This window comes from Rhincodon typus, chromosome 19 (assembly GCF_021869965.1).
Source record: "Rhincodon typus isolate 14 chromosome 19, sRhiTyp1.1, whole genome shotgun sequence".
NCBI lineage: Eukaryota > Metazoa > Chordata > Chondrichthyes > Orectolobiformes > Rhincodontidae > Rhincodon > Rhincodon typus.
This window is the reverse complement of record NC_063350.1, coordinates 44,561,989-44,579,428: the sequence shown is the minus strand read 5'-3', so window position 1 is coordinate 44,579,428 and position 17,440 is coordinate 44,561,989. Positions and strand designations below refer to the sequence as shown.

At 37.8% G+C, this 17,440-nt stretch overlaps 1 protein-coding gene across 1 annotated transcript in view; it reads left to right on the top strand.

Moving 5' to 3' along the window:
• Window positions 1-3,026: 3,026 nt before the first annotated feature.
• LOC109933619 (V-set and transmembrane domain-containing protein 2-like protein) overlaps window positions 3,027-17,440 on the top strand; it is a 77,656-nt gene continuing 63,242 nt past the window's right edge. The window contains exon 1 of the mRNA XM_020532633.2: window positions 3,027-3,194. Within this exon, the coding sequence (XP_020388222.1) occupies window positions 3,119-3,194 (76 nt within the window). The 5' untranslated portion in view covers window positions 3,027-3,118. The remainder of the gene's footprint in view (window positions 3,195-17,440) is intronic.

Sequence of the window (17,440 nt, the reverse complement as noted above, 5' to 3'; positions counted from 1 at the left end):
TCCCTCGTTACTCGGACCTGTCTCATTTATGCAACTCGGAGTACCAGCAGTCGTTGCAAGTGTCAGCTCTGACCTGTGTTTCGCTTGTAACGTAACAAGGTCTCGAGATGCTTTCATATTATTGCCAAGCATTTGGCCGACGGTCGTTTCATTAATATGCAATAACCCTAATTGGTATATGTTATGAACAGAGTCATTATAATTGTTATTGTTAACTCTGATAATCATTCTCATTAAGTTAATTGTAATGTTGATGTGCTCGAGGCACAATCTACTGTACCATTACTGATCTCTGCCCCCTTCAAAAATAAGGTAGATTTAGATGACGGATCTAAACAAAAGTCCCTTGGTAGGGTAGGACTCGAATAGTGCTGAAAATATTGCTGACATGTTGTCAACGCTTTTGGAGCTGCACTAACAGGACAAATGCAAGACTGCCAAATTTTAATCCATTACTATATTGTATGCTACGAGACAAAAGGGATGGCAAATCGACTGACATTAGCTGAGGCATTGCTATGAAGTGAACAATTGGGAAATATAGTTGTCCCAAGCTACTGGGTCATTCAAAAAAGGTACAAATTTTGAACACATTTATTTCATTAGCACAGAATAGGTCCCAGCCCATTGAATGTACAATGCCTCCAGGGACTGTAAGTGAATCACATTACCAGCTCGGCTGATTGTCTTAAGTGAGTTATTAGTATTGCGAAGAATACACCCAAGATCATTCAGCAAGTGCTGCCCCTATTATGGGATCAGATTTAATGGTTGATATTTTCCTTTGAGTTTTGTAACCCTGTACTTATCATGAAGAATTGACGAAATGTTCTGTTTGTTTGATTGATCAGTCAATCACTACGACATTTAGCCTATATTGCTGGTATCACATGGACACTGCAAATCCTCCACGAGCTTGCTCAGTTCTGAGGAAGGCATTACTACTTTCTGGATTGATGCCAAAACCCTGTACCACGGCTGTAGCCATGGTCCAGGAGCAGTGTGATTATGTTTGTGATATTGTCCCGATCCTGGTGCCTTTTGACGTCAAAAAATAACGTGGAAAACATGTCTCCCTTCAAATCGAAATAACTTGCACACACGTAGCAAATGTACTTACTCAGGCAACATTGACATTGAGCTTTTCTGTGGGGACCTCTTACATCCAGTCCGCCCCTCCACGGATCCCTTCCTACACCAGCACGCTCCTCTAAAACGTTGCTGTTTTCAACCCCATTGGTCTGAGAGACGATAGAAGCAAAAAGAATCACAGCGAATGGTAGAAGTATAACTGAAAATGTAACTCTGACAAAAGGATTCTTCCCCCGAAAAGTAAGTTTGCTGTGCGTCCGTTTGTGAAGGACGGTGTCAGGTACCGACAGGGAAACGCTGTTTTCCCCGCACGGCAACAGCGAGCAGCCAGAGTCGAGCAATCATAACATTTACGATTGCTTTATGGAGAAAGCATACGTGTCACCAAGTAACAATTTGGCAAGATTTTTTTGTTATTGCGTATAAATTGGCCAGACTATGAATATGCATAAAATTTCATTTCCTAATTTATTTTACAGTCTGTATAATACTCCAGTTCCACGCTTACTACTTTGCAGTATGTGTAACTGGGGTCAGTGGTAGCAGCCTCCCTTCTGAATCGTTTTATTCTGGGTTTAAGCCTCGCTCCGAATACAACAGCCCATCATCTAAAACTGACCATTCACAATAGGATTAAGAGTGCAGCACTCGGCACCGTCTTTTGGATCCATGCGAGGCCTGTTTCCCCTTATTTAAATGTGACAAGCATTAACTCGAAGAATAATTGAGTTATCTTATTAACCCAACCAATACTTATCCCTCCCATAAATAACACCTCTTATGGGATAATAAAAGCTAAATACAGCAGATACTGGAGGTTGGGAACAAAAACAGAAATTGCTGGAAAAACTCATCGGGCCTGGCAGCAACAGTGGAGAGAGGAAACAGTCGCACTTCGAACAGAAAGCTGAGCTATATTGCGCAGGAACTAACTACTACATTCCTTAGTCAATACAATGTGGAGCTGAAGGAACATAGCAGGTCAGGCAGCATCAGAGGAGCAGGAAAATCGATGTTTCAGGTCGGGACCCTGCATCAAGACTACATTCCTTAGAGCGCTTTGGAGAGTTCCTAGGTCCTGAGGCGTATTGTATACAGTAAATTCAAAACCTACTTTAAAAAAATAAACCAAAGATCTGCGGATGCAGAAATAAAAATAAAAATTGCTGGGAAAACTCAGCAGGTCTGGCAACATCTGTGGAGAGAAAGTGAAGTTAACGCTTCGGGTCCAGTGACTCTTCTTCAGGACTATGAATAAATGTCTTTTTTTCAATGATACCAATGGTCTGATAGTAGCTGGAAACCAAGTGTAAGTCTTACCAAACCAAAATAACACTGCACTATGAGCAGGCTTCCCACTTTCCTACCGGGGGATACTCACTGCCTCCTGTTGTGGACGGATTCCATTGCAAGATTTAGGAGTCTAGATAGATTTGGTTTCTTTTATAGTTGATCTATCTCACAATTCTTCTCAACTCCAAAGCTGGTCAGCCAGCTGGCGCCTATGACCAATCTAGGTTTTGGTGCATTGATGAGGAAGGTTATCTGAACCTAGAGAGGATAATTTCATAACCAGATCCGCACCCTTTCAGGTCCACTCAAACTAGCAACTTTGACCATCCTTGACTATCAAATGCCACCATTGAATTGTCGAGGATTGAACGAGTGGCTTGTTGCATCCCAGAGTTATGTGTTAGTAATGGAGGTCTATCTTAGGAGGGGCTGCAATCTTCAGAAGTTTGTACTTGCGAACATTGCCTCTGAAGTTCTCTCAAAAAAAACCCCAGCTGGTGTGGATACTTCCGCGCGGTGATGAGGCGCCCCCGCGCTCAGCACCGCTCTGTTCTGAACGTCTCCTCCGCCCTGTGCTGAAGTACCGCAGAGGCAGCGGCTTCGAGAGATCAGCTTGGCTTCAGATCGCCTGAGCGATCGAGCTGACTGAGCGGAGATTTCCTCAGGATCCGAGCGAGACCGGACTTCCAACACACAACCCGACTGATGTGAGAAACACAGCGGTGCAGACAAGATGGGGATATTTGGAGTGACAGTGGGAGCTTTGCATTACCTGGGGCTCTATGTGCAACTCTGTGCGTGTTCACAAGGTGAGAATCAGCAGTTGGCTATTCCGATAGAGCAGGTTCAATGCAAGCAACCGCGAAGGGTACCTTTGCACTTAGAATTAGCAGGCGGCGATATCGGTCTTTCGTGGTGTTCATCTGTCCTCGACATGTAATGCAAATTGAAGTTTTGTCTGATAAATTTGTTCATCATGAATTGAAGCAGGATTTATGATAACAATTGAAGAATATTCCTGTATAGCACGATTTATTTATTTATTCATTGAAAGGAAGCTATGTCTTCAGATTACAAGGTAGATGAAAGTCTGGATTGAGGCTACATTCCACAATTGGCATTATCTTATAATTGCTGTCTTCCATCAGACAGGAAACTGAGTAATAAAATCAAATGTTGGATTTTATTCAGGATTAAAACTTCCTGCTTCCTTTAGAATTTTAGCACAGGCTGTGGTAAGAATGCAAACTGTGGAATATGGATAATTTATGAACACCATTCTTAGCATCCTGATATGTGTGTGTGTGCTGCCTCTATCCCACCCTGTAGTTCTGTTTTACAAGGTATCTTGTGTATTTTGAAAGATGATTAACCCTTTTCAAACCAGTGAAGCATTTGGTACAATGTGTGAATAATACTACTTTCTGTAGTTTACAGTAAATAACAAACGGACTCACTACTTGTTTGGTGTTTTGCCTTTGTAATAATTAAAGTTTAGGAATATTAATTCAGCCAACACAGAAAACCATAATGTATCATTTTCTTGGAACAGAAGAACACTATAAGTGGTTTGTATATTATAGGTGTAATTGCATTCCTTCCAGTCAGAACTGATATAATCAGAAAGTATTGGTTTGCTCATAACAGTATTTTCTTGAGATTGTTGTATTCAGTGTACCAACTTTGTTGCTTTTTGTAAAATAAAAAGTTTGTCTGAGTTGTCTAAGCTTTAACAGACTTTAGATCTGTATTTTCCTTTCTACTTGCATCACTGAATCTTTATTTTAAAGAACTGTGGCTATGTACTAGATCTTTCAGTTTGAATGATGAATTCTGAAGGCATTAACATCATCAATTGTACAACGCAGTGTTGTGATATTGTTCAGTTACAAATTGCTAGGATGACTAAACATTAAAGATCAGAACTAACAGAAACAAGTTTGTAACATCCACAGATCCCAAATAAATGTAGTTCAGTTAGTTCAACACATAACATTGGAAGTTTAATATAACAGATATGAAGATCTATTCACAACACTACCGCAGCATATAATCATAGCTGTACTAAGGAAGAAGGCTCTTAAGGGGAAAATAGCCTTGCAATGTTGGAATTGTTTCAGCTGAATGCGGTGACTCATAACCAACAGAATTCAGACTAGTACTGGTATTTGTTTTGTATGATTTTTGTGGGTTATTACTGACAATAAAATCTGTTTTTGTTAGATAAGCTTTCTAAAGTAATGGAACCAGTACAGAGCTCTTCAGATTACTGCTAGGAACTTTTATGTTTATGGAGTGACAATACAACAAAGAAACATCTGTTCAAAACTGTTAGAATTAGCACAAAGTAAAGTAGTTTCCTTAGGAAATAACACATTAAACCAAAAACTGGAACAATCAACTGGAGCATGGAAGTTCACTATCTACACTTAAGAGCTACATTTAAGTGTTATAATGACACTAATCTGTGCGATTGTATGAAAACATTTAAATAAATTATAATGATTAAGATTGAAGCATGCATTTGAAGTGAATGGTGAAGTCAAAGTAAAAACAAGTCAAGCTTGTGTGCTAAGAATAAGTTAACCATGTTAATTTAGATCGATAAATAATTAAAAGCTTTTGGAGTGACAATGACATTTCAAAGCTCCATCAAAAATATAATAAGCTTCCTTTCCTTACTTCTCATGCAATCAATGGCAATATTGTGATTAAAGAAACATCACATTTCGCAATAGTCCTGACTACGTCTAGATCTGGGATGGCAGATATATTCTTAACTCAGACAGATTTCCTTCAGTCAAAGAAGATGTCAATTGTGAAACTGCATCCTCCCCTGCTCCCACATCTGCTACCCAAACCTATGCTTTTTTACAAATCTTAACCAGTGTTCTGAAGGTTACAAGAGTAGTTTTGGTTTTTGGAACTATGTCTAGTATGCATCAAACTCAAATTATTGGAATTGACTTCACTGAAGAGATTCAAACTATTTTTTCACAAAGCTATATTAAATATAAATATCATTCATTTTGGACTCCCTATTGCCAAAAGCAAATAGCTGATGTTCCAAATTGTGATGCCTGTTAACAAAGCATTTTAATGGTTGAAACATAATATTTTTCCTAACATTTGATCATACATAACATTGGCCAGAGGTAAAGACCTACTGCTTCATCCTGCAGCATAGTTGTATTATGCATTAAAATAGGATACGGCCAATCCATTCACAGCCATGTGTTCTACTGGGAGAAGTGCAGAGCCAGATAATAACATATCTTGTTGAATTTTGATTTTCACCAATTTAGACAAATTACTTTACACTACTTGCAAAGTGAATATAGCATAATTGAAACCCTTCTCTTTTGCCTTTTTTCCCTGCACAGCATATGGTTTTAAGGAACATGAATCAGGGTAGGCTGATCCAACTCACAACAGTGAGAAGGTCCAGAGCATCCTTTTAGTTTGAACTATAGACCTTACTGGTAAGGGAAGTTCCACACTAGTTATTAGACTTGGCCAGAGAGTACTTCTTGTTACTTGTTTTTCACACTGGTCAAATATTATTTTCACAGAGTTCACATAAATGTCATTCATTACTTTGATTGCCCTAAAATATATTTTGAAATGGAAAGCTGTGTGTATTCCAGAGTACTTCTTATATGCGGAGAAGGAAGCTTAGTATTAAAATAATATATTAATTTTGAAAGTTGTGATTTAAGCTATATCATTAAATTGTAATATACAATTGAAATCGCCTACATAGCCATCTCATTTCTGATTTGCTTCTCTTTTAAATTATTTTTGGTTTAGAAGGGAGACAGGTTACAGTGTTTAATGGCTAAGTGAGTATGTGTCTTGCTGATAAAGGAAGAACAAATGTCCAGGCATAGATAGAACAAACCTCAGAGAAATCCAAATTAGAAAGAAAAAATTTCAACTCTTTGTATTGTAGAGAAAGCTACGTCATTGCAAAATATTTTATTATTTGTGACAATGGAAGAAACAAAGGACTGGCTTAAGCGCCTCTACTTCCCTGGCTCAATGTAGTTTTGTAAATAAAAACAGAAATTGCTGGAGAATCTCAGCATGTCTGGCAGCATTTGTCAAGAAATTCTGAAGAAAGGTCACTGGACTCTACATGTTAACTCTGCTTCTTCTCTCCACAGATGCTGCCAAACCTGCTGAATTTCTCCAGCCACTTCTGTTGTGTTCCAGCGTCCACAGTTCTTTGTTTTATTGATGTTTTATAAAGCTTTGTGGTTTAAAACAATGTTGTTTCATTCTCCCCAGATGAATCAGCTACCATTCCAAAGGTTTGCATAAATATTATTGCAGAAAAAAGAAAAATTGCTTAATGTCATATTTGAACAGTGTTGCTTTCCATGTTTGATCATTTTTTTAACCTTCACCACCACCCATCTAAATTGAAATAATTGCAAGTTTAATGAAAAATAATTCAATGGTGTTGCTTTTCTCTTTAAAAAAAAATTTGCATTAAACTAATAAGACTAGTAGTGGTGTTAGAGATTTTTCTTGAAAATATTTAAGCCGGATTTATAAAAATATTTTAATCAGCAGAATACTGTAAAGCTCTGTTGGTCTATGGTAAGATGTATTTTTTGCTATTTGTAAATGATTTATACCGGAAAAAATTGTTTGGTATAGAAGGCATGAAGTAATGGATCTTTTCAGTACACAAACTTCAATTACTCAAACTATGAAATATTACTTGGACTGAAATATTTAATTTGACAGCCTTTAATGTAATGTTTATCAATAATACAGCTAATCTTAAACTAGAATATATCACTGAACTGCCCACATGCCATGTGATAAATAGAACTGAAACAGATCAGCATATCTACAGCACAGGAATGTGGAGTCATAAGTCATAAAACTACAACAGGTGGCATTACAGTTGTACCTTTAATGCAATAAAACTTTCTAAAGTGGTTCACAGAAACTGAGCAACAATAAAGTTAGGGTTGGTGACCCAGATCGTTATATATAAGGAAACTGTTAGAAAATAGAAAAGCCAACAAAAAAGAGGTTTAAAGAGAAGTATTGTAAAATGTAGCACCAAGATTGCTGAATCTTCTGGCTGAGGTGCTAAGTAGTGTATTATTTGTGGAACGGTACTACTATATGTCTTTAAAAGAAATAAATAGCATGGTGAAAGATCTGAAATACTGTCATTATAGTTATAAAGTAGAATTCAGGCAACGATTGCATTGTGATGAATGAACAAAACTAAGAAATCATGGAATCCTATTTCAAATTAGCATGCATTTCTACTATTATCATTTAAAATTTCTATTGTCACATAACAGAGAAAGTGACTATGAGATTTCTTAGATATTTGAAATACTGTTCATGAAGATTTATACCAATAGAGAAAATGGCCTTTTGTTCTACAATGATTATCAACTGTAAAAGAAATCTTTGTTAATATTGATTTGGAATCCATTTTGGCATGGAAAAGATTGCACACCATGTTAATTTAGTTTTGTTTAGTCAAAATCAGTTCTGTTTACTGTGGATGCTTCACAGATTTATATAAAAAAAAGCATATTATGTGATGAGTAGCTATCCCATGTATTCAAATGTCAATCCTTTTTATTTACAATTTTCTGCAACTATTTGATGGAAGTTCTGTTTAAACAGATTTCAAAGATCCACCTTGAAACGCAGAAAGAAAGAAGTGGGAAAGTTATTATTCCGTTTTATCCATACAGACTATATATCCTGTATGTTTTTCATCCAAATATTGACTTTGTCCAATTAATTCAAATAGTTTATTCACGTACATGACATTGAGTATCTTAAAAGATCAACTGAAATGATTGATTAATTCAATTGCTTTAACAAGAGATTGCTCTAATCATTCATAAATGCATGTAGGCATTGCTTAACTCTAACATGCTAGGCGAAGATTTCCATTCTTGCTGTGCACAATAAAATCAATTTACAGCTTCATTAGCAAAGGAACTCTTTCTTAATGTATTGCATCAATAGTATCTTTATATCTTACACATGACCAAACAGCTTTCCTAATAGATACAGACTACTTTTCTAATATTAAAACCTATCTGTGTCATCTTTTATAGTCTGAAGATGTATCTGTAAATAAATGTATTCTTTTGAATTGAAATCTAGGTCACTGAGGCGAAGGAGCAGTGAAATAATCCATTGTGTCATCTAATTCCTATGCCCATCTGATGTATTCACCAACCAATTTAACTGTATGGCCTTTCCCTCCCTCAGTAGGCAGATAACCAGCACAACACTTATGAATAATTAACAAGTCATCAATGGCTCATCTACTATGCTCCTTAGAGGCCATTCAGGAAGTATAAATAATTCAACTTAGGGTGACTACCCTAATCCAAAATAGAGCATGTTACAATTTTTTTCAAGAACATAGAATGTGTTTGAGTTCCATTACCAAGACAAGGGAATATAACATAAATATAGTTTAGCTATCACAGAGAGAGAAACTTTAGTAAGGAAATTAATAAAATGGTATTTTATTTTTCTAATTGCTTAACATCTTAATATCAGGTCCGAGAGCTATAATCTCACAATAAAAGAAACATGAAAGCTGCTCACACATTTATTCAGAAGGATTAAAGAAATTGCCATGATTCTAAATACAATTAACAAAAACAAATGCAACATAATTTATACTAATTAATTTAGAAACAATGAATGTAGATGAGTGCTGTAAGAATGTTACTTAATGGGAAATTGAAGGCTACTGAAAAATTTATAATCATAAGTCAAAGCTTAACAACTCATTTGCACGCACATGAGTTATCAGGTGTCTCTTATGCAAGGAAGGATCTTATATTCAATAATTTTTATTGTGCATCCTCATCTCTAAAGAAGGGGCAATTGTATATAGAAGCTACCCATTCCTATGTTAAGCACTCCTTAGAGAATTTTGAGAAAAGTTTCCATTCAAAAGGAACCGTAAGTAAACCACTATCTATTCTGCATTGTCATTTGTCCATAAGCTTCTCAAAGATTGCAACGTCATGTTCTCAGAATCTTTTAACTGATTCAGGGTCAATGAGAGAGAGCTGAAATTGATTTCAAATGTTTGTATGGTTCTTTTACTAAATAACAAGCACAGAATGTTGTGTGTTGCTCCTGGGAGTGGAAACAAGGCAAGCAGGGGAACTTAATTATTCAAGGGGTCAAAAATCAGGTTCCTTATGGCAGGATGAAAGTTTGCAATTATGTTATCAAACATTGAAAAGTGGGATGAGTATCCTGACAGGAAGTCCTTTTGTCAGCATTTGCAAGTCACTTGCTCATTAAAAGGGCAGATCGCCAGAATTGAGTCCCCCTTCCAAATTAAATCGCCCTGAGTGAGCAATACTTGTCCTTCAGTTGTCTACTGTACATAGCAAGTTATGTCACCATAGTCCCCGAGAACTGTTCTGTTATGGAGAGTGACAAATGGTGGTCAATTTAACCTGAGCATTACCATGCCTTAGGCAAGGGTTAAAGTTAAGAAGACAGTACCTTCATGATGAACTCAGATGGTACAAGAATTGAACGTGCACTGTTCACAACACTCTATTAACAACCAGCTGTCCAGCCAACTGAGTTAACTGATTATAATATTCTGCATATAAGATATTTGCAGCAGACATACTACTGTCTTCACTGAAATTTGGTGTTAGTAGCATAAGGAGTGTTCAGCTATGCCAAGATTGAGGTTGAGTGGATGTAGCCTACATTGCACGGGGTGCACAAAGATGGATGTAAGGAGTCTAGAGCATAATGGGCACATGTGAAGGAGGCTGGCCAAGGTTAGAAGTTTGTGTGACTAAAGTTGAAAGACTGGCCAAGGATGCAAGGCCTCCCAGTTTAGGGTAAAAATGTCAAAAAATTTAACTGTATGTGTCCACTTCAAGAGCCCAAGTAATGCTACTGCTTTGTAAGGATTGAAAGCCTGTCTGGATGCCTTTTAAATATGGGGATAAGATCTTTGGCCCTGCGAGAGAACAATTGGGGCATTGACTTCTTGCTTGCCCATGTGCTTTTCATACATACATATGTAATGGGCTGCGAATCACAGAATTGTGCAAGAAGAGCTAAGCTGCCCCCATGTGGATGTGACACTGCTACAGCTGCTACTGAGCATGTATTTCAGAATGGAAGATTCCACTCAAAGGTACCAATCTGTAGCTTTCAACAGGCACCATTCAACATGGAGAACTCAAAGTGTACAATTAAAAACATTGCTTCTAGTTAATTACTATTCAGCATTTCTGATAAAATTAGGTCTTTTCCTGTACCTTTGATACACATTTTCTTCAAACATTCGTAAATGTGACTATCTCAACTTTAATAGACTTTTATGGTAAATTATTCCATTTCTCCACAAGTGCCAAAAAAGTTTACACCCCTGTGCTTCAATAGTAAAAGCGACTAGCTGCTGAATCGTCTATCAGTGAATATAATCTTTATTCACGTTCTAAACATTTCATCTGTTTGAACATTTCTGAGATTCCTCCTTAACTTGTCTGCTCCAGTGAATACAGCCCTTCTGGCAACATCCTCATACTTCTGATAACTTATCTATAATGGAGCACACAAACCTACTCAAAATATTTTTAGTTGTTGTCTGACCAATATTTTATTTAAGATCCATCAGTACTTTCTTGAATTTGTACGTACTGCTTATATGTGTAAAAGATGTATTTTTGTATGGTATTCTCCAACTGTTAAACCTATCATTCATACAGTATGCTTTTTAAACAGGATTATATTCTTGTAAGGGAAGTTAGATGGATTTGCTGTCCTACCACAGCAACACAGATGAAATCAAGGACAGTTTCATTAATTTGGTTACCTTGTACTCTATGTATTTCTGGAGACAGATAAGCTGCCTTCCAGAAACAGGCAACACATTATTTAACCTATCATACTACCCTTATGGCAATTTCATGAACTCACTTGCTATCAACTATACCACCCTTGGTAGGAATAGGAGGCATTCTATAATAATACTTCATAATTTGTAACTAATAAATGGTGAAGATATGAAAACAATTTGGCATCTTCAGAGATATTTATTTGATATGGCCTAAAATGCACCAGCTTTGGATAGAAATAATTCAATTCGTTTCACTGACATGCAAAAGTAAGACTCCCACTGTCTTATAATGAATATCTTGTTTATCCCTGGTTCAAACTACAAATCTCCAGAAGTGACTTATTGACTTCCAATTCTTCAGTCCTATGGGAACTGTCATGCAGATGCAGAAAAGCCAACTAATTAATGTTGGAAATGTGATGGAACAGGTTGCCAACAAATCATTTGCCTTCTACCTTCAAGAAAGAAAAAAAAACACAATTTCTTAACTTTGGGACCTTTTCCTTACTTCCCTTATCTTGGGATCAACCACAGACATGTTGGAAATCCTCTTACCTTATTCATATTGACTCAAATGAATCATGTGGTGATAATATATAATTCTGTTTCAATTCACTATTGATATCACTGTAATGTTATTCTACTATAATGAATGCGTGTGCTCAACTTGCAGTATAACAACAGAATATGAGGGACAAACATTTTATTTCTATGGTGAAATGTGTGATAATAGTAAACAAATCATAAGGCCATAAGATTGTCAGGAATCATGGTGTAGCATATTGAGTGCTGTGAATTGACAGTTTCTGCCTGTAAACCCTGTTCTATTATTTATTTCTTGTTTAATCAGAGCAAAAAAAAGTCCTTAGGAGAACATATAGTGCAAAGCCCCTGTCCAAACTGAAAATATTTGCCATTTTGATGACTTTTTTCTCAAAGAAAGCAGTTATATTCTATTGCATGAAGTGTTTGTGTGCAAAGTATCTATTTCCAGTCTGAGGGAGACCAATTAAGATCAGTTATAATCAGTTTCTTGCATGTATAAATCTATTTTTACTGCAGGATAATGTTTTAGAATAATATTATTAATATCAAGGGAATAAAGGAAGATCTTGAATAAAGTGACTAAGGAATTCTACACAATAAAAACTTAGATAAGGAGAAGTGGAATAATAAATATAGAAATGCAGAGAAGAGTGTAGAAAGAGAAGTGGAAATGAACATAACAGGAAATATCCAACATATCAGAAAGAAATATTTCTAATATCATGGCAAAATCATTATGAAGCAACAATTTTTTTTTAGCTATGTGAATGGATTGATGAAAATAACCTTGAAATATTGAATGTGAAAAATACTAGAAGTGTAACTTAGTATTAAGGTTGAATTATGATCAATATCTGGAAGAATTTGTATTTGTCAGTCTTAACATGACATGAATAAGAAGAGTCTCTTTGCTCATGGTTAAGTATTAACCACACAACTAAGTGATATGGAACAAAATTGCTACAAAGATGCATTTGAGACTGATGCTTTTCCTTCAACTCGTGATAAATACTTGTAATGGCCGTCTAGATAGTACAATGGCGTCAAAACCATAAACTCATGAAGTTGAAGTGATTAGATCCAGTGACGGAAGAATTATAAGCTTCTTTCGAAGGATAAGCTAAATGAGCTGAGGATTCACATTGTCAGATTTCAATTTTCAGAGGAACAATAAAATCAAATCTCACTGAATATTTTTGGCCTTTGTTCATTCCAAAGTTCAGATCACTTTGTGTCTTCTCTCCTTCTATGACCTTCTTTATTCCTAAAGCTGTCCAAGAACACTGTTTTCCTTCAGTACCTTCTTTTTGTACATACTCCAACGCTTTCACCTATTACTGAGGTAGAGATTGAGTTAGTCTTGTTTCTGGACTGGCAATGATGAAGCTTTAACAGTTTCCATCTTGTCCTATAGTGACACTCCACTCCAGCAGGAAGCTTCATGTAGATGGGGTGAAGTGTTGCAAGGATGCAGATGGAGAAGAGTGTAGGGTCAATGGCACCACTTTGGCTATTGGAACTGCAGTAGATCTATTGGGCAAGACCACGGTTTACATGTTGTTATGCAGCAGGTGGCGAATGTTGACAAATTTCTGCAGGACACTCCATAATCCCTTCCAGTTAGCAGTCAAAGGCCTTTGTGAGGTCGAAAGGGCCATCATGCTGTGATCATGTTTACTGTACCTCTTGATGGACAGAATCTGACATGTGGCTCTAGCAGTAGCCACTGGGAGGAGGTGATTGAGGAGAATTGATAATCCTTTCTCGTGCCAGGCAGCAGAGAGATCTTCTGGAGTACTGCAATCAACCTCAGCTCCTTTTCTGAAGATGATCAATATTGGGTATTAGGAGATTTGCTGGCATGCTCTTTTCCTTACAAATGAGGGAGATCGGGTCACCTATTCTCACATATTCGTAGACACACAAAATCATTATCTTTATCTAAATAGAGGCAAAGAGGCCAAAACATCTCTGAGATGCCAAATATTAACTGTGAAGTTATACAATCGCCCGAAATGGCCCACTGCTGTAGTTATAGGTTATTTTCCTCATGATCAGTCTGCGCTTTCTCCTTGAGATCTCTTCTTCACAATTCCATGATGTATTCTTCCTTCATCTATATCAAAGGTTTCTAATACATTCATTCTTTCATGTCCTTTTTCAAAGCCTAGGAGTTCACTAAATGGACAATCTATACTATCTAACAGAGCTTCCTTTAAAAATACATTACCCAATTGCACACTGAGATCTTATGTTTAAACCATTATGTGAATCCACCCAGAAGCTGTCCATGTTTCTTTTCCAACATGAAGCATCATACTACCAATATTTTAGAAAAAGAGATGTTAGTATGTTGTTGAAACACTGTGTGCTATATCTTATTTATGTTCAAAACCTAGTCTTCAAAACTGAAGTAATAGTTTGTCTTTGTGGCCTGTATTATCTCTGTTGTTTCTCCCAGTAGCATTTACTTGCATTTCTCAGCTTTGCAAGATCAGTGGGTTTACTTTCGAAAGGCACTCGAGACATTTCTTCACTCCAGCTCACTCGATTGTGAAGCATGATGAGCATTATTGCCAATCGTTTCTTCCCTGAATTCATTCACAAAGTTTGTTTTTGATTGCCTATAATCCTGAGCACCGTATGCAAGAGATCTGATTTGACATAGGGCTTTTATCTTTAGGACAGTCAATACGAATGCGTTAATTAGGATGAAATCCAATTGTCATTCAAATATTTTGTTTGGTAGCTGAAAATTGATTTATTGATCACTTTACTTTTCACACTCATTATTCAAAGGTTTCGAGGAACGTGTATTGAATAAATAGGATAATGTTATCTATGCCTCCACATAATTCTTCATATTTAATACAGGGGGCAGACAGGAGGTCAGGGGAAGGACAAGCTGTTTTGATACCAGGGTAAGATTTGTATTTTACAGTGCCTGAAGCAACATTACAGAAAGTGTGCACAAACAGGGAGGATGGGCAGAGCGGGGGCATGAGGAGGATAGGAACAGTTATGGTCTATGTCAGAACCAATTACCTCAGGAGGCAGAGAATTGAGGTTCCGTATTCAGAAGTGAAGGAATTATGGAGGAAGTTAAGGGGATCTCAAAAGCCTAGATTACTCCCAGTTTCATGCCTCCTAGGATATAAATTGGATGATTTATTGGAAGAATGACACAGGAGGGAAGGCTTCAAATTGCTGGCACTTTATATCAGTTCTGTGGCAGGAGGGGCATGTTCAAAATTGACTGGTCTACCTGAACAGAGCTAGGATCAATTTACAGACAACAAGGTGTAGAGCTGGATGAACACAGCAGGCCAAGCAGCACCAGAGGAGCAGGAAGGCCGACGTTTCGGGTCTAGACCCTTCTTCATTTCTGAAGAAGCAGACCATGTGACAACAAGGCCTGGTGTGTGGGTGCTGGGGTAAGGACATGGGAGAAGGTGCTCAAGCCCTAAAATTGTTGAACTCAATATCAAGTCTGTACAGCTCCCAAGTAGAAAATGATGGTAGCTATCTTCAAAAACCTGTGCATGGATACTCCAAGTCTCCCTGTTCTTGAACCCACTTTAAAATTGTTCCATTGAGCATGTATTCTCCCTCCTATTTCCACCCACAGGAGGCTGGATTTTTTTCTGAAAGACCATTGCTCCTATACAGCACTGGTTAACCTAACTGCAAATTGATCCTAGAGATAATAGGAACTGCAGATGCTGGAGAATCTGAGACACATCACCCATCATTACTCACTAACTGTCCACAAATAGCTATTCATTCTCCCAGGCTGATGGCTATCCACTCCTTTGTCTATCTACCTGTTCTCTCTCTTTGGGTACTATCTCCACATATCGTTCACTATTTAGCACCACCCCCCCCTCCTCCCCATCTTCCGCATTAAAAGCACCTTTTTCTTAGCCACCATCTGAAGAAGCGTCACTGAACCCTAAATGTTAATTCTGATTTTGTTTCCACAGATGCAGCTGGACCTGCTGAGCCTTTCTAGCGACTTCTGTTTTTGTTTCTGATTTCCAGCATCTGCAATTCTTTTGGTTTTTGAAGGCAACAGGATAGATTAACAAACTAGGCCACATAACATTTAAGGTCCAGAGCTTTATAAATAAAGGCACCAGATAGAGGTGGATATTTTACTGATCTGCCCTGATCTATAGCAAATGAGTCAATCAGAAAGTCATCAAAAACCTACCATTTGGGGATCCCCAGTCCGTGATGCATTTTTAACTCCACAGTGAGTGAGTTTTGACCCTATCAGAGGCTCAGCCTGATTGGCAGGTAGACTTTCATTCTGGTGGAGAGTCAGTTCCTGACAGCCGCAGGCTGTGATGTGAGTTGGAGGAATCTAACCAGTGGTGGGGGGGTGGGGGTGGCTGGAAGATGTCAAATGGGTTTGTGGAGAAGTCGGCTGAATGGATGATTGAGCTGGGGTGAGCAGAGATCACCACATGTGTTCCAATTGCTTGGGGGTGAGGAGGGGTTGGAGGGAGAGGGGAGGAGTGAAGGTTAGCTTATGACACTGCCGTTGCTGTCAGCCAGCTCTGATCCTGAGAATGAAGTAGAGCTGGTGGTGCCAGATCCATGTGGTTGGATCCCTCAGACAGGTAAGAAGATTGAAAGCATGAGGTGGATTGGAGGCTTAAGGTGGCAGGAGGAAGGCCTTTGAGGAGGGGTGGTGATAGTGTGATTGCAGAGGCTTGTCAGGCAGGCCCCTGGACGGGGAGGCATTTTACTCGAACAGTCTGTCAAGTCCTCATTCTGAGAAGGCTGCTGATTTCCCCATTGTCGCAGGAAACCTGACCAGCAGCTGTTAAATGTCAAACGTTGAATGGCAGTGAGGTTTGCTGCTTTATTCTAATGTTTTAGGTTGCAGCTCTGATCCTTGAATTGGGTCTAACACCTCAGTCTCAGATAGAGCTGGAAAACCATGGATTAGAATCAAGAAACAGATTCCTAACACTTTAACTGGCTAACCTAAACCCACCTGTAGTATCCAGTTAAAATTTCATCCCATTGAGTCTAAAAGCCAGGAGGTTTAGATAAACCTGTATAAACCAAAGGTTAATCCCCAGCCGGTGTATCATGTCCAATTTTCAGCATCATACTTCAGGAAAAACATGAAAATATAAAATCCCAGGGACTGCAGTTACAGGGATAAACTGAAGGAACCAGATTTGTTCTTAGAGTAGACAGGAGATTTAATGGTGGTGTATAAAATCATGAAGGGTTCAGATTAAGTAAAAAAAAAGATTTGAAGGGCTGATGGATCACTTACCATTTAAGATGACAGTAAGATGTTGAAGGGGCTTTGCAGGGTAAATGTAGAAATGTTCCCTTGTGGGAGAATCTATAACTAGCATTGGCTGATTAAAATTGAGGAGTCACCTATTGAAAACAAAGTGGAAACAAAGTTCTTTCTTATATGAGGTCACAAATCTTTGAAACTCTTTTTGTGATTGAAAAGGGGGTATGAGAAGAGTCTTTAATATTTGTAAGGTAGAGGTGGTAGATTCTTGATAACCAAGGGCTGCAGAGATTTTGAGGATAGCAGGAATGAATTTGAGATTATAATCAAATCAGCCATGACCTTATCAAACA